At 44.9% G+C, this 22808-nt stretch overlaps 1 protein-coding gene across 2 annotated transcripts in view; it reads right to left on the bottom strand.

The window, feature by feature from the left end:
* The window catches only part of mctp1 (multiple C2 and transmembrane domain containing 1), a 408806-nt gene that overhangs the window by 130211 nt on the left and 255787 nt on the right, over positions 1 to 22808 (bottom strand). For both annotated transcript variants that reach the window (XM_033017292.1, XM_033017293.1), the window contains 3 exons: positions 16080 to 16182; positions 15665 to 15766; positions 15349 to 15423 (listed from right to left, as the gene is read on the bottom strand). In XM_033017292.1, the coding sequence (XP_032873183.1) occupies positions 15349 to 15423; positions 15665 to 15766; positions 16080 to 16182 (280 nt within the window). The remainder of the gene's footprint in view (positions 1 to 15348; positions 15424 to 15664; positions 15767 to 16079; positions 16183 to 22808) is intronic.

The following is a 22808-nucleotide window of genomic DNA, read 5'->3' on the forward strand; positions in this document are numbered from 1 at the left end:
CTGTATTATTACCTCCGAGCTGTGATTTTAGCTTATTCATTTGTGTATCCTGATTGATTGTGGTATGACTAGCATGTGTTGCCCAGTCCTAAATGCCCCTAAAGGTGGTAGGTGCAATTTCTGCAGTGGATGTACTTATGAAATGCAGAAGTGCCTGGCAACACAGAAGAAAATACGAGATATTTTCATTTCAGGGTGTACAGCGAGTTGAATGTGTAATGTGTGATGTTTCTATGAAGATATCCTTTCATTCTAAGTGGTTTGAGAGGTGATGTTAAAGGTATCTTGGGGAATTGTTTCAGTATATTTTGTGACTGGCACACAGTACAGCCACATTCAGTTCCATTTCAAAGCCTAGAGCATATAATCTCAAGTGACACTGCAATGTAGTACTCTCAAGTGTAACACTATCAGATATGTTATTTTAGCACAATGCCCTCTACTCTCTCAGGTTTATCTACAAGATTCCATGACAAAGATTGAAAAAGATTGGGGAGTTCTCATTAATGTCCTGGCCAATACCAATCCCTGAACCAACATCACTAAAGGAGAGTAACTAATTTATCACATTGCCATTTATTTGATCGATGGTGCACAAAAACTGTGAATTGATTTGGAATATGCCAAAAAGGTTATATAAATGTGTATTCTCTTGTTAGTTCATTTTTGTGTAGAAAAATATGCAAAGTTACTTTACAGAAGTGTAATAAGACAAATAAACAAACAGCTGGGGGATTTCAGCAGGCCAAGCAGCATCTGTGCAGGCCTCCAGAGATGCTGCTCAATGTCTTAGTTCCTCCAGCAGTTTGTTGCTTGCACCAAACCACAGCATCTGCAGTCTCTGGTGTCTCCAGATTTTAATTAGATGTTTCTAAAGTGCCATAATAATGCTGGCTGAGCCAAAGGAGGAATACTCGGAACAGATTTTCTTCACGGTTTTAGAAAGGGATGAGGTTAGTCTTGGAATGCCATAGTACAATGCCCAAATGACTAAAGGCACTGCTTCTAATGGTTGAAGGAAATGGGAACTGTACAAGAACCCAGAACCAGATGTGCATTAAACTTAACAAATGGGAACCTTTCCAAATATTTGGCAGAGCAGTGACTGAATTAACCATTGGTATATATTTTTTTATGTATTGTATGTATTGGTATGTAAATACACACTGTATTTTGACTGAACAAGTGAAATTATGTCAGAAAACAACTTTATCAAATTGGAAAGGAGAAAGAATGAACAAGCCCGAGGTAAAGAAGGCACAAGGATGAATTTAACATGCCTCATGGGTATTGCATCTGGCAATAATAGTGTGCACAGGTCAATCTTGAGTGCAGAGAAGGTTCACCAGACTGATTCCTGGGATGTCAGGACTTTCTTATGAAGAAAGACTGGATAGACTCGGATTGTACTCGCTAGAATTTAGGAGATTGAGGGGGGATCTTATAGAAACTTACAAAATTCTTAAGGGATTGGACAGGCTAGATGCAGGAAGATTGTTCCCGATGTTGGGGAAGTCCAGGACAAGGGGTCACAGCTTAAGGATAGAGGGGAAATCCTTTAGAACCGAGATGAGAAAAACAATTTCAACGCAGAGAGTGGTGAACCTCTGGAACTCTCTGCCACAGAAGGTAGTTGAGGCCAGTTCATTGGCTATATTTAAGAGGGAGTTAGATGTGGCCCTTGTGGCTAAAGGGATCAGGGGGTATGGAGAGAAGGCAGGGATGGGATACTGAGTTGGATGATCAGCCATGATCATATTGAATGGCGGTGCAGGCTCGAAGGGCCGAATGGCCTACTCCTGCACCTATTTTCTATGTTTCTATGTTTCGATGTACAGAAACAGTAACCCATCCATGAGGGGCAACACTGTGGCGCAGCGGTAGAGCTGCTGCTTTACAGTGCCGGAGGCCCGGGTTCAGTCCTGAACACGTGCTGTCTGAACGTGGGAATTTGCACTGCGACTGCATGGGTTTTCTCCGGATTCTCTGGTTTCCTCCCACATTCTAAAGATATGCGGGTTTGTAGGTTAATTGGATTCTGCAAATTGTCTCTAATGTGTTGGGACCCTCAAGTGGTTCTATGATAGCAATAATTGTAGTTGGTATAAATGTTAACCATCTATTGTTTAAAAATATGCTTGAGGTCCAAATAACAGTAAATGACTGCGAAAGAATGTCAACCCCCCCCCCCCCCCCCCCCCCCCCCCTAATGTGAATGTAGAACTACTTGACTAGTGACGGAGAAATGCACCTCTTCTGCTGAGAAGGCAGAGAAAGATCAGTAATAATCATGGATGTAACATGCCAAGAGGGAATCCTGGACCAAGCAGGAGTCATGAGACAAATGGCACGGAAATCCAGATTGTGGCAATGTCTGTACAGTACAACGGGCTGCAATGCAATGGCAGCCAGTATTGCTGGCAACAATGGATCAATCCCCACTGCCCGTATTGAACAGAAGGTCTGTGGACAAATGTCAACGACCCTGCCAGTCTCACTTATACAAATGGTTACTGTGACAGAAGCATGTTCGGCCTTTCTGAGAGTGAATCCATGGACAACATCAGGCAAGGATGGATTTATTGGTCGTGTCTTCAGGAACCATGTGGATCTAATATTTACATACATAGTTAATCTCTCACTATTCCATTCTGAGATTCCACCTACTATCATCCCAGTGCCAAAGAAAGTAAAATATCATTTCCTAATGACCACCATCCTGGCACCATCATCATGAACAACTTTGAGAGATTGGTGATGGCACACATTATCTCCAGCCTCCAAGCCAGTAGATTCTCGGTAGTTTGTTTCCCATTGCAACAGGTCCACAGCAGACATCATCTCTCTGTGGAACATCTAGACAACAAGAACTCTTGCATTTGACTCCTGGTTAATTGACTACAGTGCCGCCTTCAGCACCATAATCCCATCCAAACTCATTCCCAAAGCCCAGGAATCAGTACCTCCCTCTGCCACTGCACTGGATTTCTGATCTATGAACCACAATCAGTGAGGATAGCAGGCAACACCTCCTCCACATTAATCCTCAACACTGGTGCCCCACAAAGGTGCGTTCTCAGTCCCCTGCTATACTCCCTATTCACTCACAACTGCGTGGCCGAATTCAACTCTAACTTCATCTGTGGTGTGCGGATCATGTGCATGGATGCGGTGGAGTACATAAAGGAGATAGAGAACTTAGTAATATGGCCTCAGGACAATAACCTTTCCCTCTATTTCAGCAGGACAAAACAGCTAGTTATCGACGAGGTAGCATGGTGGAGTACATGCCCCAATCAGCATTAATGGTGCAGGTGGAAATGGTTGAGAGCTTCAAGTGTTTTGGTGTTAATACTCCCAATTATCTGTCGTAGGCCAATTACGTTGATGCGACACAATGACGCCTCTACTTCTTTAGGAATCTGTGGGAATTCATCACGTCTCCAATGACTCTTACAAACTTCTATGAATACACCATACAAAGCATAATATCAGGTTATATCAAAACTTGGTTTGGGAACAGCTCTGCCCAATAATGCAAGACATTGCAGAGAGGTGTGGATGTAACCCACCCAGCACACAAATCACACTCCCCACTATTGACTTCATCTACACTTCACGCTGCTTCGGAAAGGCAGCCAATATAAACAAAGACTTGTCCAACCCGGTCTTTCCTTCTTCTCCCAGCTCCAATCGGGCAGATGTTATAGAAGCTTAAAAACACACAGCGCGAGACTCAGGAACAGTTTCGTCCCGACTGTTGTCAACTGAATGGTCTCTCCACCAGCTAGGGTACTGTCCCATTTGCCTCTACCCTATTGAACTCTGTCTATGGAAATTGGATGCTACAACGCTGCACTCTATCTTTCCTTTTGCTCCTCCTATTGTGCTTGAGCTCGACTCGATTGTATTTATATATCTGATCTGACTGGATAGCATGCAAAGGAAAGCTTTTCATGGGAATATGATACACATATGCTCATAAATTATAGGAGCAGAATTAGACCATTCAGCCTATCAAGTCTATTCCACAATTCAATCGTGGCTGATCTATCTTTCCTTCTCAACCACGTCTTCCAGCCGTCTCCCCATAACCCCTGACACCCTTATTAATCAAGAGACTGTCAATCTCTGGCTTGAAAATATCCATTTACTTGGCCTCCAGAGCCACCTGTGGCAATGAATTCCACATATTCATTGTGGAATGATTCTGAGGCTGTGACCTCTTGTCCTAGATTCTCCCACTAGTGGAAACATCCTCTCCACATCCGCCCATGACAATAATTAACCTAAACAAGCGAGATTATTTTCAGTATAAGGCATTAACAACTGGGGCAATTCAGGGCTTATACAAGCAATTGCAGCATATGATGTATTTCCCGAGCAGTTTACATTACATTCAAGATCATTTTCCCAACTAGCAAAAGGCTTAGTGTTTACATGATCACAAAATGATCTGGAATCTAGTGGTGATGCTTCACTCAGGCAACTATTAATGGTTTACAGACTTAATTAACTAAAATCCAAATTTTACAGACATAATAACTAAAATCCAATTAATACAGATTAAATCTGAATTTAAAAAAAGGCAACTGATCAATTACAAGGAAATACATTTCTAGATTTTTTTAATAAGGCAAGATAGCAAACCTGCCCTTGGCCATCATGCTAATTGCTTCAAAAATTTGAATGTTAAAATAAAAAATGATTTATAAAGTCAAAGACAATACATTATCTTTAAATCAAGATAGTACTAATATTGATTTGAAAGTTTAACTAATAAATTAATTAATTTAACCCATCAGTTCCACAAGCACACAGAACATGTCAGACCCAAGACTATCAGAGGAAAAAAATACTATTTGATTGCAAGTCATCAGATGCCACAAATCTAACTCGCTGGTTTGCCAGAGTACACTGGGCACCTGATCCACAGGTGCTTAATTGCCAAGTAAAGTTGTATTGCTCTCAAGAGACCAATTATGGGCTGGAACTGACAAATACTAAGACAGAAGCTATTAAGGAAATCGGTTAGATGGATGCACAATTAGGAAACTGCTAATCTGACATTGTGAATGAAGAAAAAACATTGAAACAACAGCTGAAATGGTTGATCCAGGGATATGGTTCAGATGAATTCTTGTGGCAATTTCTTAACTGCTGGAATGGTTGACATTCAACAACCACAAATGCATTACTTTAAAAAAAGGTATGATTTCAACCAATGATCCACTTTCCCCTTGATGTTCATTCTCTTCATTTATACCAACTCAATGCCACACATGTCAAATGTTGCCTTGAACTCAAGGGTAGTAAATCTTAACTCAATCCTGGTATTCAGCTTTTTAGTTTGGACCTAGGTCGCAATGAGGTAATGCCCCTGTCCCACTTAGGAAACCTGAACGGAAACCTCTGGAGACTTTGCGCCCCACCCAAGGTTTCCGTGCGGTTCCCGGAGGTTCCCGGAGGTTTTTGTCAGTCTCCCTCCCTGCTTCCACTACCTGCAACCTCCGGCAACCACCTGCAACCTCCAGGAACCGCACGGAAACCTAGGGTGGGGCGCAAAGTCTCCAGAGGTTTCCGTTCAGGTTTCCTAAGTGGGACAGGGGCATAAGAGTGGTCTTGGCAAAACTAAAGATTAGTGGGCGCTTATTGGTGAATAGGTCCAGCATAATAACACTTCATAACACCTTGCATCATTTTGCTGATGAGAGTAATGGCGTCAGAAGATCCTTCAGGGGAGTGAACCCTCGGAAAGCGCCTGGACCTGATGGTATACCCGGTCGAGTTCTCAGAACCTATGCGGACAAACTGGCTGGAGTTTTTGCGGACATTTTCAACCTCTCACTACCGAGGTCGAAGGTTCCCAACTGCTTTAAGAGGGCATCAATAATACAGGTGCCCAAGAAGAGTAAGGTGACGTGCCTCAACGACTATCGACCAGTGGCACCAACGTCCGTGGTGGTCAAGTGCTTTGAGAGGTTGGTTATGGCGCATATCAACTCCTACCTCAACAAGAACCTCGACCCACTACAGTTTGCCTACCGTCACAACAGGTCAACGGAGGATGCGAATTGGGAGTAGAGGATGGAGTCCGACATTTCCCTACCATTTCTTGACCTCACTATCTCCATCGCAGGTGACAGACTCCTGACCGACTTCCACAATTAACCCACTGACTCCCATGGCTGTCTGGACTACACTTCTTCCCACCCTGCTTCCTGTAAGGACTCTATCCCCAACTCCCAATTCCTCCGTCTATGCCGCATCTGCACCCAGGATGAGGTGTTCCACACCAGGGCATCGGAGATGTCCTCATTCTTCAGGGAACGGGGGTTCCCCTCTTCTACCATAGATGAGGCTCTCACCAGGGTCTCTTCTATACCCCATGACTCTACTCTCACTCCCCATCCCCCCCACTCGTAACAAGGGCAGAGTCCCCCTCGTCCTCACCTTCCACCCTACCAGCCGTCACGTACAACAAATAATCCTCCATCATTTTCGCCACCTCCAACGTGATCCCACCACTTGCCACACCTTCCCATCTCCTCCCCTGTCTGCTTTCCGCAGAGTCCGCTCCTTCCGTAACTCCCTGGTCAATTTGTCCCTTCCCACCCGTACCACCCCCTCTCCGGGCACTTTCCCTTGCAACCGCAGGAAATGCTACACTTGTCGCGTTACCTCCCCCCTTGACTCCATTCAAGGACCCAAGCAGTCTTTCCAGGTGCGACAGAGGTTCACCTGCACCTCCTCCAACCTCATCTATTGCATCTGCTGCACTAGATGCCAGCTGCTCTACATCGGTGAGACCAAGCTCCTGGGCCTGGCCAAGCTGGCAATCTGCGAGTCACGGTGCCAGGTGGAAGAGGGCTCTGCCCGAGCCAGCTTCCTGCCCCGTTTCCGGGGTTACGTCGACGCTCGGGTGGGACTAGAGAGGGACTACACCCTGTCCACGGGCACCCTGAGGGAGTTCCAGGACCGCTGGGCACCAAGGGGGATTGAATATATCCTGGACAAGGATTGCAATATAGTTGTTTAGCAGTTTACTTAGCATATTTGTTTGTCTTGTATTATGGTGGTGGTTTCTGTTTTGTTTTATTATTGTAAATACTATTTTAATATTTGAATAAATATTTTTGATTTTAAAAAAAATGCTGTTTATCAAGCTCACAGAACTGGGTCTCTGCGCATCCCTCTGCAATTGGATCCTCGACTTCCTCATCCACAGACCACAGTCTGTTCGAATTGACAAAAATACTTCACATCATTAACAATCAATACAGAGCATCTCAAGGCTGCACGCACAGCCCTCTGCTCTACTCACTCTATACTCATGACTGTGTAGCCGGACATAATGCGAACTCCATCGTCAAGTTCGCCGACAACACCACCGTTGTGGGACGAATTACAGATGGCGATGAGTCAGAGTATAGAAGTGAGATCGACCGATTGACCAAATGGTGCCAGCACAACAACCTGGCTCTCAAGATCAGTAAAATCAAGGAACTGATTGTGGACTTTGGAAGAGGAAAGATGAGGACCCACAATCCTGTTTACAGTGCATTCAGAAAGTATTCAGACCCCTTCACGTTTTCCACATTTTGTTACGTTACAGCCTTATTTTAAAATGGATTAATTTTTTTTAAAACATCAATCTGCACACAACACCCCAGAATGAAGAAACAAAAACAGGTGTTTAAGTAATTAAAAAGAAATAACTGAAATATCACACTTACATAAGTATTCAGACCCTTTGCTATGACACTCAAAAATTAGCTTGGGTTCATCCTGTTTCCATTGATTATCCTTGAGATGTTTCTACAATTTGATTGGAGTCGACCAGTGGTAAATTAAATTGATAGGACATGATTTGGAAAGGCACACACCTGTCTATATAAGGTCCCACAGTTGACAGTGCATTTCAGAGCAAAAACCAAGCCATTGTCCGAAGACCTCCGAAACAGGATTGTGTCGAGACACAGATCTGGGGAAGGGTATAAAACAATTTCTGCAGCATTGCAGGTCCCAAAGAGCACAGTGGCCACTGTCATTCTTAAATGGAAGAACTTTGGAACCACCAGGACTCTTCATAGAGCTGGCCGCCCGGCCAAACTGAGCACTCGGGGGAGATGGGCCTTGGTCACGGAGGTTACCAAGAAACTGATGGTCACTCTGACAGAGCTTCAGAGTTCCTCTGTGGAGATGGGAGAACCTTTCAGAGGGACAACCAATCACCAAGCGCACCAAGCACTCCACCAATCAGGCCTTTATGGTAGAGTGGCCAGACGGAAGCCACTCCTCAGTAAAAGGCACATGACAGCCCGCTTGGAGTTTGCCAAAAGGCATGAGAAACAAGATCCTCTGGTCTGATGAAACCAAGATTGAACTCTTTGGCCTGAATTCCAAGTGTCACGTCTGGAGGAAACCAGGCACCGCTCATCACCTGGCCAATACCATTACCTACGGTGAAGCATGGTGGTGGCAGCATCATGCTGTGGGGATTTTGTTCAGTGGCAGGAACTGGGAGACTAGTCATGATCGAGGGAAAGATAAACGGAGCAAAGTACAGAGAGATCCTTGATGAGAACCTGCTCCAGAGCGTTCAGCACCTCAGACTGGGGCGGAGGTTCGCCTTCCAGCAGGACAATGACCCTAAGCACACAGCCAAGACAACACAGGAGTGGCTTTGTGACAAGTCTGTGAATTTCCTTGAGTAGCCCAGCAAGAGCCCGAACTTGAACCTGATCGAACGTCTCTGGAGGGACCTGAAAATAGCTGTGCATTGACGCTCCCCATCCAACCTGACAGAGGTTGAGAGGATCTGCAGTGAAGAATGGGAGAAATTACCCAAATACAGTTGTGCCAAGCTTGTAGCATCATACCCAAGAAGACTTGAGGCTGTAATCACTGCCAAAAGTGCTTCACCAAAGTACTGAGTAAAGGGTCTGAATAGTTATGTAAGTTATGTGATATTTCAGTTATTTCATTTTAATTACTTTGCAAACATTTTTAAACACGTTTTCGCTTTTTTATTATGGGATATTATGGGAGATTGATGATAAAAAAAATGAATTTAATCCATTTTAGAATAAGGCTGTAATGTAACAAAATGTGGAAAAAGTAAAGGGATCGGAATACATTCTGAATGCACTGTATATCAATGGGACTATGGTGGAGAGAGTTAAAAACTTCAAATAGCTGGCCATGCATATTTCCAAAGATCTTTCCTGGACCCAGCACACTGATGCAATTATAAGGAAAGCACATCAGCGTCTCTACTTCCTGAGAAGATTACGAAGATTCGGTATGTCAAAGAGGATTCTCATGAACTTCTACAGTTGCACAGTAGAGATAATATTGACTGTTTTATAGATTCAGGAGCAGTTCTTGTGGATTCGAGGATAGCTCACGATATCCCACTTTTTAAGAAAGGCGGGAGAGAGAAAACAGGGAATTATAGACCAGTTAGCCTGACATCGGTGGTGGGGAAGTTGCTCGAGTCAATTATAAAAGATGAGATAGCCGCACATTTGGATAGCAATAACAGGTTCGGTCCGAGTCAGCATGGATTTACCAAGGGGAAATCAAGCTTGACTAATCTTCTGAAATTTTTTTGAGGATGTAACTAGGAAAATGGACAAGGGAGAGCCAGTGGATGTGGTGTACCTGGACTTTCATAAAGCATTTATGAAATAGGAGATTAGTGGGCAAAATTAGGGCACATGGTATTGGGGGTAGAATGCTGACATGGATAGAAAATTGGTTGGCAGACAGGAAACAAAGAGTAGGGATTAACGGGTCCCTTTCAGAATGGCAGGCAGTGACTAGTGGGGTACCGCAAGGCTCGGTGCTGGGACCGCAACTATTTACAATATACACCAATGATTTAGATGAAGGGATTCAAAGTAACATTAGCAAATTTGCCGATGACATAAAGCTGGGTAGCAGTGTGAACTGTGAGGAGGATGCTATGAGAATGCAGGGTGACTTGGACAGGTTGGGTGAGTGGGCAGATGCATAGCAGATGCAGTTTAATGTGGATAAATGTGAGGTTATCCACTTTGGTAGCATAAACAGAAATGGCGTCAAGTTGGGAAAAGGGGAAGTACAATGGGATCTGGGGGTCCTTGATCATCAGTCAATGCAGGTACAGCGGGCAGTGAAGAAAGCGAATGGCATGTTGGCCTTCATAACAAGAGGAGTATTGGAGCAAAGAGGTCCTTTTGCAGTTGTCTCGGGCCCTAGTGAGACCACACCTGGAGTATTGTGTGCAGTTTTGGTCCCCTAATTTGTGGAAGGACATTCTTGCTATTGAGGGAGTGCAGCGTAGATTTACAAGGTTAATTTCCGGGATGGCGGAACAGTCATATGCTGAGAGAATGGAGCGACTGGGGTTGTATACTCTGGAGTTTAGAAGGATGAGATGGGATCTTATTGAAACATATAAGAATATATATGGTTTGGACCAAAGATCTTATAGCAGAGCAAGATGGGTTACTCTCACGCAAACGTGTAGTACGCTCATGGGCAGATTCATGTATGATTATATGACTCATTTTAGCAACCAGCCCCCGCCATCTTGTTCCGCCATCTTGCTCCGCCATCTTGCTTCCGGCCAAAGATCGGATCTTTGTTTCCGCAGCGGGGAGAAGGAGTGAGCGGCCTGGGGAGAGGGAGTGCGCGGCCCGGGGCAGCGGGGAGAGGGAGTGAGCGGCCCGGGGAGAGGGAGTGAGCGGCCCGGGGCAGCAGGGAGAGGGAGTGCGTGGCCCGGGGCAGCGGGGAGAGGGAGTGTGGGGCCAGGGGCAGCGAGGAGAGGGAGTGCGCGGCCCGGGGCAGCGAGGAGAGGGAGTGTGCATCCCGGGGCAGCGGGAGAGGGAGTGTGGGGCCAGGGGAGAGGGAGTGTGCGGCCTGGGGCAGCGGGAGAGGGAGTGTGGGGCCTGGGGCAGCGGGAGAGGGAGTGTGGGGCCTGGGGCAGCGGGAGAGGGAGTGTGGGGCCAGGGGAGAGGGAGTGTGCGGCCTGGGGCAGCGGGAGAGGGAGTGTGGGGCCAGGGGAAAGGGAGTGTGGGGCCAGGGGAGAGGGAGTGTGGGGCCTGGGGCAGCGGGAGAGGGAGTGTGGGGCCTGGGGCAGCGGGAGAGGGAGTGTGGGGCCAGGGGAGAGGGAGTGTGGGGCCAGGGGAGAGGGAGTGTGGGGCCAGGGGCAGCGGGAGAGGGAGTGTGGGGCCAGGGGAGAGGGAGTGTGGGGCCAGGGGAGAGGGAGTGTGGGGCCAGGGGCAGCGGGAGAGGGGAGTGTGGGGCCAGGGGAGAGGGAGTGTGGGGCCAGGGGAGAGGGAGTGTGGGGCAGGGAGAGGGAGTGTTGGGCCAGGGAGAGTGAGGTGTGGGGCCAGGGAGAGGGAGTGTGGGGCCCAGGGGAGAGGGAGTGTGGGGCCAGGGGCAGCGGGAGAGGGAGTGTGGGCCAGGGGATGAGGGAGTGAGCGGCCCGCGGCAGCGGGAGAGGGAGTGTGGGGCCAGGGGAGAGGGAGTGTGGGGCCACGGGGAGAGGGAGTGTGGGGCCCGGGGAGAGGGAGAGGGAGTGTGGGGCCAGGGGAGAGGGAGTGTGGGGCCAGGGGAGAGGGAGTGTGGGGCCAGGGGAGAGGGAGTGTGGGGCCAGGGGAGAGGGAGTGTGGGGCCAGGGGAGAGGGAGTGTGGGGCCCGGGGAGAGGGAGTGTGGGGCCCGGGGAGAGGGAGTGTGGGGCCAGGGGAGAGGGAGTGTGGGGCCCGTGAGAGGGAGTGTGGGGCCAGGGGAGAGGGAGTGTGGGGCCAGGGGAGAGGGAGTGTGGGGCCAGGGGCAGCGGGAGAGGGAGTGTGGGGCCAGGGGAGAGGGGCATAGGAGGGGGGGGGGGAGACATTGTAGTGAGGGGGCAGGCGAGGGAGTGCCGGGGGGGGATAAGGCCTAGTGTGTGTGAAGTTGCGGGGACGTTTACAATGTTTCTTATTTACAATGTTTCTTATTTAATGTCCCTTGTCTAGTCTGAAATAAAGTTCATTATTGGATCAGAAGAAATATAATTGTGTGTGTTATATGATTATATACATTTATATCATTTTCATGTATGTGTGTTTATAAACATTTTATTCTTTAACAAGAATTAACAGAATTATGAACTAACAGAATTATGAATCTAACCCTATATCACACACACAAAAGGTTCCCCCGCAATGTCAATTACCCTGCGAGTCGGGTCGGTTCCGGTTACTACTAAATCAACTCAAACACTGCTTGTGAGCCATTTAAAAAGAAATGATTGAAAAAACATAAAAAAAGACAATTACCAGAGTCAAATTTTATTCTTGACAAGAAGTATGAACTGACAGATTTATGAATCTAACCCTATATCACACACACAAACTGTTGCCCCGCAACATTGATTACATTGCGAGTCGGGTCGGGTCAGGTAGGCTCAGGTTACTAAAATGGGCGGGGAAAAATGCCCATGATCCCCTCCATAGCGTACTACACGTCAGCCCATTGCATTTCGCAGGAGTAGCCTATCTTGCTCCGCTATAAGATCTTTGGTTTGGACATGCTAGAGGCAGGAAACATGTTCCCGATGTTGGGGGAGTCCAGAACCAGGGACCACAGTTTAAGAATAAGTGGTAAGCCATTTAGAACGGAGATGAGAAAACACATTTTCACACAGAGAGTTGTGACTGTGGAATTCTCTGCCTCAGAGGGCGGTGGAGGCTGGTTCTATGGATACATTCAAGAGAGAGCTAGATAGGGCTCTTAAAGATAGCAGAGTCAGGGGATATGGGGAGAAGGCAGGAACTGATTGGGGATGATCAGTCATGATCACATTGAATGGCGATGCTGGCTCGATGGGCCGAATGGCCTTCTCCTGCACCTATTGTCTATTGATTGGTTGCATCATTGTCCGGTTCGGCAACTTGAACGTCCAGGAGCGGAACGGACTGCAAAAGGTTGTGACCACTGCCTAGTCCATCACCGGCTCTGAGCTCCCCACCATGGAAGGGATTTATCGGAGTCGCTGCCTCAAAAAGGCAGCCAAGATCATCAGAGATCCACACCATCCGGATTTCACCACTGACATCGAGAAGAAGGTACAGGAGCCTGAAAACCGTAACGTCCAGGTTCAGGAACAACCATCAGGGTATCAAACATTGCAATCTCATATAGGCTCGGAACTGCAATCGGTTATATTGTGAGTATGTGTTTATATACCCACTGAACTTTTTCTTTTCTCTCTCTCGTTTGTTATATCATACTATGTATGCATTTTCTGTTGTGCTGCAGCAAGTAAGAATTTAATTGTTCTATCTGGGACATATGACAATAAAACACTCTTGACGCTTGATGTGTCTTGCTTTTTGTGGACAGGAGCTACTTGGGCAACTTTTCACTTTGTTGAATATCTGCCACTGTTGGCAGCAAACATGTCAGGTTCTAGCATGTACGAATTCGAACCTGCACCTTGGATGTTTCCTGTATTGTGAACCTCCGCCATATCAAGTGTTTTCAACCATAACTTGGTATCAAATAAAGTAAATTGAATTAATTTTTTTACACACTAACTTCTATGATGGTTGGAATCTGAAGAGGTGGCTGTGATAGGTCATTCACCATCATAAATGTTCCATATTTAGCACTGGAATGTGGATTGTACCAACCAGGAAATTGGACACATTCTTCAAGCCACTTCCAATCCTTCATGTTAGAAACATAGAAACATAGAAAATAGGTGCAGGAGTACGCCATTCGGAGCTTCGAGCCTGCACCGCCATTCAATATGATCATGGCTGATCATCCAACTCAGTATCCTGTACCTGCCTTCTCTCCATACCCCCAATCCCTTTAGCCACAAGGGCCACATCTAACGCCCTCTTAAATATAGCCAATGAACTGGCCTCAACTACATTCTGTGGCAGAGAATTCCAGAGATTCACCACTCTCTGTGTAAAAAATGTTTTTCTCATCTCAGTCCTAAAAGATTTCCCCTTTATCCTTAAACTGTGACAACTTGTTCTGGACTTCCCCAACATCGGGGACAATCTTCCTGCATTAGCCTGTCCAACCCCTTAAGAATTTTGTAAGTTTCTATAAAATCCCCCCTCAATCTTCTAAATTCTAGCGAGTACAAGCCGAGTCTATCCAGTCTTTCCTCATATGAAAGTCCTGACATCCCAGGATGTCGCAGGAACTGCAGAGCTTTCATCTGGCTTCAACCCCTCCCTCAAATTAACTTGAATTATCTCTGACACTTCTCTCCCCATTTACGATCTCTCCACCTCCATCATAGTGGAGTGACTATCAACTGACGTCTAAGCCAACTCCTCCTTGGAAATATCAGGGGGGAAATGTCAAATACTCGAGGGCATAACTTTTAGGTGCGAGGGGGGAAAGTCAAAAGGAGGTGTGCAGCACAAATGTGTTTTTAACAGAGTGATAGTGTCTGGATCGCACAGCCAGGGGAGGTGGTGGAAGCAGGTACAATAGTGGTGTTTAAGAGCTTTTAGATAGGCACATGAACATGCAGGTAATGTACAGATATGGATCACGTGCAAGCAGAAGGAATTTGTGGAACACTCATTTTGCCCTTGTCTTACTTCACTGCAGCCCTACAATCTGCACTGATTTAAATGAATTCAGGGAAAATATACCATGTCCATCTGGCCTGTGCATGATTCCAGAGCAAATTCATTGTGTAAATTAACCTTCTGTTCTATTATTGAATGTTACAGAAGCCAAGTAAAGCCTGGAGATGCCCAATAGATTGCAACCAGCACATTTCTACATTCAAACAAGGGCCCTAAAATGTATACTGTGACCCACTGATATATTGTTGCAGGACAATTACTTTTTCCAATATGGACGCCATAATTATGCCTTAGTTTTTATCACCACAATGTTTAATTGATCTAGCTGTGACATTGTTCCAAACAGCTGATGGAAAACACTATTATAAAATGCCAACAATTTTTGACCTGCCACCATCTGAATAACTATAGCCCATACAACACTTTTGATATACATTCCTTTTTCTTCTGAAAAAATGCACAAACTACATTGTAGACTATTTCTTTGTGTATTCATATAATTAAATTACATGTTACAAAAGTATATGCCAATTCTTCAATCAATATTAAGACATGCATGATTTCCATTGAATGGAAACAGAGGCATATATTTGTACCATTCATTGTGACTCTTCAGTGAAAGGGCAACATTGAGGTGAACGTACGTAAGAAAACTTCAATGTGAAAATGTGACCATTGATTTTATTCTGAATACTTGTTTAAAAAGATTGTTGTGATAGTACACAGAAAAAAACATTTCGATGAAGCAAAATGTACCTCTTTGGAGATTTTACGCTCTTCTTCAATGTATTTCTCTTCTTTGGGGGTGATAGTTCGGATGCTTGCTCTTACCTGCATAATATCACAGACAGACAAAAATGTTTCAATCTCAGTGTAAGATATCTCCCATGGCAATCTCAGGGTTGTGAAAACAATAGGTCAATATTTACAGTATCAGTCGACAGAGGAAAAAAAAGTCTCAAGGAAAATAACATTTGTTATGTAACGTAAAATTGCTGATGAAGGATCGCCAAGAAGATTTAACCAACTAAAAAGTTCACATCCAGTATAAAAAGGCAAAGTTAACACTTACAACATTATAAACCACATCCATTTCAAGATAGATGACCCCCTTTGATGCCCCTGTCAGATTCTTGTTTTTCAAGATGTAGGCTTTCTCTTCACCATTTTGAATCTGTGGGAAAAGGACATGACAGTGTCTGTCTCTCAGTCTCTGCTGAATAAACACACCCAGCAACCTTTCACCCCAAGCTGCTGAAACTGACAGAGAACCCAAAACAACTGTGGCAACTCTGACAAGTACCTGTTCATTACCAGCACCAAATCTGTCAGAAAAAAAACTATCATGGGATTTAACACGGTTGTGGATTGGGCATGCTAGAATTTTAGTGTTATTACTGCAAACTTGCTTGAGAAATGACAGGCATGTAGACAAAAATTTTATTAAGTAAGAAAAGCAAACCGTGCGCGTGCCAGATTAAACTTACAGCAAGTAAAGGTATGGCAACTTTGCCAAGGAAGTCAGCTCTCCGATCCCTGTCTTCATCATAAACTGACACGTCCAAAACCGAATGGATGTCCTTAATGTTGCTAAATAGGAGACAGCGGAAACAAAGTAAAGGAAGAAAAGCAAACATAATTAATGAGCGACAAATACCAAACTTCATTAGAGGATGCATGCGGTGCCAGGGAACATGAAGAATAACGCATGATAAGGCAACAGTGTTGGGGAGGTTGCAGGGAAGGTTCACCAGGATGTAGCCTAGAATGGAGCAGTTCAGGAGGGGGTGGAGAAGGTAGGTCAGGAGCAGAGCAAGTTAAGAGGTGACACGATTTGAGGTCTATAAAATTATAGATAGTATTGAAGGGCTGGAGAAAGAAAGGTGACGTGAGTGCAGGAATATGTTCCCCATATTAGTAGGTAAGACTAGAGGACATACATTTAGGACAAGGGATAAGAATTTTAGAGGGGATATAGATATGGGGGGGTGGAGGCTTATTTGGTCAGAGAGTGGTAAGCACCTGGAATGCAATGCCTGAGAGACTGCTTGAAGCTGGGTCACTGACATCAGTTACGAGGTGTCGAGAGAGTGCACTATTGAAGGAGTGCAGCGTAGGTTCACGAGGTTATTTCCCAGGATAACTGAACTGTCAAATGTTGAAAGAATGGAGCGACTGGGCTTGTATACACTCGAATTTAGAAGAATGAGAGGGGATCTTATTGAAACATGTACGATTAATAAGGGATTGGACACGCTAGAAGCAGGAAACATGTTCCCGATGTTGGGGGAGTCCTAAACCAGGGGCCACAGTTTAAGAATAAGGGGTAGGCCATTTAGAACGGAGATGAGGAAAAGATTTTTCATCCAGAGAGTTGTGAATCTGTGGAATTCTCTGCCTCAGAAGGCAGTGGAGTCCGATTCTCTGGATGCTTTCAAGAGAGAATTAGATAGAGCTCTTAAAGATAGCAGAGTTAAGAGATATGGGGAGATGGCAGGAACGGGGTACTGATTGTGGATGATCAGCCATGGTGCTGGCTCGAAGGGCCGAATGGCCTACTCCTGCACCTATTGTCTATTGTCTATTGTCTTTTGTCTATTGAGATTAGCACAAATCGCATTAGACATAGAGAGTTATGGACCACGTGCCACGTGATGCGATTAGTATGGATTGGTGCCCATTGGTCAGTGCAGATGAGTTGGGCTGAATGAGCCGTTTCCATGCTATATGATTCTATGATAGACACAAAAAGCTGGAGTAACTCAGCGGGACAGGCAGCATCTCTGGAGAGAAGGAATGGGTGATGTTTCGGGTCGACCAGCTGAGTTACTTCAGCTTTTTGTGTCTACCTTCGGTTTAAACCAGCAGTTCCTTCCTACACTATATGATTCTATGATTTTATGTTAAAAGTGAAAACTGTGAAACCATTGAATGACTTTCCAAGTCCAATAGTTTTAGGGAGAATATTTCAAGCTGTGGGCACAAAGTAATGCAAATAAACAGACTGACTGACGATGAGAACTGAAGGATTGGAGAAAGAAAGGTGAGGTGAGGCATTATTAATGCGGTTCATAGATGACGTCAAGGAATTTACAATTAAAACATTGAGATTCAGGAGAGGACAAATTGTCATGCTGGCTAAACAGGAATTGGTTGGTGCAAAACAGAAATGTCTTCAGTTGATGTAGATTAGTCGAGGTTGAAGTGACAAATTCATGGTTGAGCCTTTTGAGGCATTTGGGACGAAGCAAATGAAAACCGTTTGGAGTGCTGATTGAATGTGTAATTTGAAGCGAAGCACTGGATCAAATAGGTTCCTCATGCTTTGCATTGTCTCACTCAGCTGAAGCAAGTGGTTAAGAAAGGGGATAGAATCAGTGGCATGGGAGTAAATTTGCAATCATACCTGAAAACAAATTGGAGCAAAATCGATTTGTTTATGATAATATCAGGCAATCTGCCTGATCACATATGCAATGCCCCAAGTGCTGAGGTAGTAGAATTGGGATTCAGCTTTAGTGAACTGATCTTATGTTCAAGAAAAATGTCATCATTAAATCAGAGTATTAAGGAAGACAATAGACAATAGACAATAGGTGCAGGAGTAGGCCATTTGGCCCTTCGAGCCAGCACCGCCATTCAATGTGATCATGGCTGATCATCCCCAATCATCACCCCCGTTCCTGCCTTCTCCCCATATCCCCTGACTCCACTATTTTTAAGAGCCCTATCTAGCTCTCTCTTGAAAGCATCCAGAGAACCTGCCTCCACCTCCCTCTGAGGCAAAGAATTCCACAGACTCACCACTCTCTGTGAGAAAAAGTGTTTCCTAGTCTCCGTTCTATATGGCTTACTCCTTATTCTTAAACTGTGGCCCCTGGTTCTGGACTCCCCCAACATCGGGAACATGTTTCCTGCCTCTAGCACGTCCAAGCCCTCGACAATCTTATATGTTTCAATGAGATCACCTCTCAGCCTTCTAAACTCCAGAGTTTACAAGCCTAGCTGCTCCATTCTCTCAGCATATGACAGTCCCGCCATCCCGGGAATTAACCTTGTAAACCTACGCTGTCCTTCCTCAAATTAGGGGAGGAAGAGGAGGAGGAGGAGGTGGCCAAGAACAGGTCTTTAAGAAATTTACAGAACTAACAGTGCAGAAAGAAAAACTGCCTAGATAGACTGTAATTTGGGCAGTAGGCAATCTATATAGCAGTGAAACATAATGGGAGAAGACACTGGGCTTGGCTGTATTGAACACTTTAACAATATATCAATCATATCAACACAAAATATTAAAAGAGCGGGTTAAACTCATTGAAGTTAAACATAATAAGATTTAAAATGATGGGAACTCTCTTCTGCGTTATAGACCCTCATCTGGACAATTTATTAAATCCTCTATCATCCCCTGAGGTGAAAATCCACCCTTCTCATAATGATGATCTTGATGTCAGCTACAAATTTATCTTCCATGCTCCCAACATTCAAATCTAAGTCATTCGTCCATATATCCAAATGCAAGGGGCTTGCTACTGGGTCTTGCAGAATGTCACTGACAATAGCCTTCCAGTCACAAAAACACCATCAATCTTTACTCTCCACCCCCTGCCATTGTGCTAGTTTTGGATCAACGTTGTCACTCTTTGTTGGATCCCATGTACCTTAATGGGGCTGTCCCACTTAGGCGACATTTTAGGCGACTGCAGGAGTATGCGCTCGCCACATGTTCGCGGGTGGTTGCCGGGGAGTCGCCTTCATGGTCGTGAGGAGTTCCCGCATTCTGGGAACTAGTCGCCGCCTCATTATGGTTGGCGCAAATTTTTCAACATGTTGAAAAGTTAGCGGCGACCAGAATGAAGCCGCCATGGAGAGTAGCGAGAATTATCGTGCCGTCGGTGCAGTGGTAGTGGGTTGCCAGGGGGTCGAAGGTTGTCGTAGGTTCTCGTAGGTTGTAGCTGGTGCTGACCGGTGAATTTCATTGGCTCATTGGGAGAAAAAAAATGTAAGCAGTAGTTTTCAGAACCAAGGATAACCGACCGGTAATGTTAAATGTCCGCCGAGCTTCACAGCCGTGTATCTCTGGCTTCTTAAAAGTTGTCTCCACTCCTTCTCCCCACCCCGTCTCCCCCTCCTCCCCCCCCACCTCTCCCACCCTCTTTTAAATGACTTATATGACCCTTCCCGTACACTATGCTTTCTCTATCTTAATTACAGCGCCAACCTTCCTGTTCATCACCATGTGTGTCTACATCACATTGGCTTTGCCAGTCAGACTTGACAGTCGCTGGCAGTCGCCTAAGAATTTGCCTAAGTGGGACAGGCCCAATACTTTTCTCAGCATGTAGGACTTTGTCAAATGTCTGGTGAAATCCCAATAGACAGCAAAGACGTGGCCTCATTAACCATCCTTGTCATCTCAAAAACTTTAATTACATATGCCAAATATGAATGTCTACAACAAATCCATACTGTTTTTGATTAATTTGTTCATTTCTGAATGAAAGTTCACACTGTCCTTTACAATAATACTGAATATTGGCCTGCGATTAATTGTTCCAGCATTTTTAAGCAACAGTGAAAAAAACCACAGGTATCTACTCTTCTAGCAGCAACACCATAGCAATGGATGTTTGAAAACATGAGGGCCTCTGCCTAACTAGGTCTTTCCTTCTTTTAACACTTTTGGATATTTTTCATCCATGCCTGATGATTTATTCACTTTCAAAGGACATAACCACCTCAGAGGTTTATCTTTCATCGTGTGTAGCTCATAGCATTAATCCACTATTTTGTATGCATGACGATATTAGATGATGGCGATGGGGGAAAGAGGGAAAAAGGGGAGGGAAAGAGGAGAGGGAAAGGGGAGAGGGAAAGGGGAGAGGGAAAGGGGAGAGGGAAAGGGGAGAGGGAAAGGGAGAGGGAAAGGGAGAGGAAGGGAGAGGGAAAGGGAGAGGGAAAGGGAGAGGGAAAGGGAGAGGGAAAGGGAGAGGGAAAGGGAGAGGGAAAGGGAGAGGGAAAGGGAGAGGGAAAGGGAAAGGAAGAGGGAGAGGGAGAGGGAGAGGGAGAGAGAGAGGGAGAGGGAGAGGGAGAGGGAGAGGGAGAGGGAGAGGGAGAGGGAGAGGGAGAGGGAGAGGGAGAGGGAGAGGGAGAGGGAGAGGGAGAGGGAGAGGGAGAGGGAGAGGGAGAGGGAGAGAGAGAGATATCAAATTCACCTAGTTTATTTATTTCCATGGTACTTAATCACTTTGTGAATGGAATGAATGGTTAGTACCGTGATAATCATTCATTTTCAAGGTCGGACACTACTTAGTTCCTCTTATTCACTGGGAAGTTCATGTGGTTATTAGCACATAGGTCACCTCAAATGAAATTCTAATCAACTTTGGTGCATAGACACTGTTATATCATTGTTACATGAATCAGGTCGAGCCATCTTTTTCCCCCAATTCTCCCACGAGATTCTTGGACTTCCCTCCATTCTTTTCGGCATCTCTGTTGCTCCATCAATCTTTACATTTTGCCCAGCCATTTCCTACAGTTCACTAGAAAGATCCAAGTTCAGACAATGATAAAACGTCTGTGTCACTCAATATGGAATTCATGACATTTTCCTTCATATCCATTAATTTGATTGAAAACTTTAATAGATTATTCCTGCAGGTGATTGGTTAATGTTGTTTTTGTAATTAAATCATTTTTGATTTAATTACACTCATCCTTATTTCAAATATCTGTAATATAATTTATAAATATCTGTAGAGTTATATGAGTTCTTTCTCTAAACATAGCATTGCCCTAAGGGTGCTGTGAAATTGAAATCATTTAGCATCCAAGAATAATGAATGAGGAAATAAACAGGGATGTCGATGAGTGGCGTCGGCATCTGAGGCAACAGCTGCTGCAGTGCCACAGGTACTGAAAGCTGTCACATTAAACCCAATTGGCCGACTTAGCACAGCTGGCAAGGCTGGGACAGCTAGCACATCTGTCACAGTCAGTAAACCTGACACAGAAAGCAGTGTTGACAGACAAAATAGTTGGTAGAAATCTTCAGAATTCAACTCTGAATCATTTTATAGAGATAGACTGTCTTAACTTGAACAGGTGGTTTGCTAGAGATACTGGTTAGAATAAATAAATACTGTCTGAACGGCTTTTGTTTGGTGCAGTTGATTTGGCAAGCCCAGGTATCTCATGTCACCCAGGGAGAGACAGACCTTTTCTCAAATCAATGCTCGGAATACCTTCAGAGTGGGAAGTACCAACCATACCGCCAGTGCTCAGCAATGATCCTCACAAACACGAGAAAGCCTAATTATTCTTCTATGACAATCAAGACGATAAGTTTATCGAATTGCCAACAAGAATTTGAAAGTCATCACTGAAAAGAAACTTTGACATCTAGAAGGAGAAAGGCAATAATAGAATGGCAATATCATCAGTTCCAGATCACACACTATCATCAATAAATGAATACATTGCCATATATTGACATCCATGTTGAGAGAATGGAAATGAAAAATGAAAAATAATTTCAGATGCTTAAAATCTGAATTCAAAATATAAAATACTGGAAATGTTGGGAAAAAGTGTGATTTTGTGTGCTGATATAATCAGGATAGGGTGTCTCGTCTCATTTAGGTCTCAAACTCCAGCAGAACAGGTCATTAGTGATTAATTTTCCAATATTGGGTCACAGGACTTTTTTTTGTTGAAGAATTTACTAGGGAAATTGACGAGGGTAAAGCAGTGGATGTTGTCTATATGGACTTTAGTAAGGCCTTTGACAAGTTTCCTCATGGAAGGTTGGTTAAGAAGGTTCAACTGTTGGGTATAAATGCAGGAGTAGCAAGATGGATTCAACAGTGGCTGAATGGGAGACGCCAGAGGGTAATGGCGGATGGCTGTTTGTCGGGTTGGAGGCAGGTGACTAGTGGGGTGCCTCAGGGATCTGTGTTGGGTCCTTTGTTGTTTGTCATGTACATCAATGATCTGGATGAAGGTGTGGTAAATTGGATTAGTAAATATGCAGATGATACCAAGATAGGGGATGTTGTGGATAATGAAGAGGATTTCCAAAGTCTGCAGAGTGATTTAGGCCATTTGGAAGAATGGGCTGAAAGATGGCAGATGGAGTTTAATTCTGATAAATGTGAGGTGCTACACCTTGGCAGGACAAATCAAAATAGGACGTACATGGTAAATGGTAGGGA

Source organism: Amblyraja radiata, chromosome 3 (assembly GCF_010909765.2).
Source record: "Amblyraja radiata isolate CabotCenter1 chromosome 3, sAmbRad1.1.pri, whole genome shotgun sequence".
NCBI lineage: Eukaryota > Metazoa > Chordata > Chondrichthyes > Rajiformes > Rajidae > Amblyraja > Amblyraja radiata.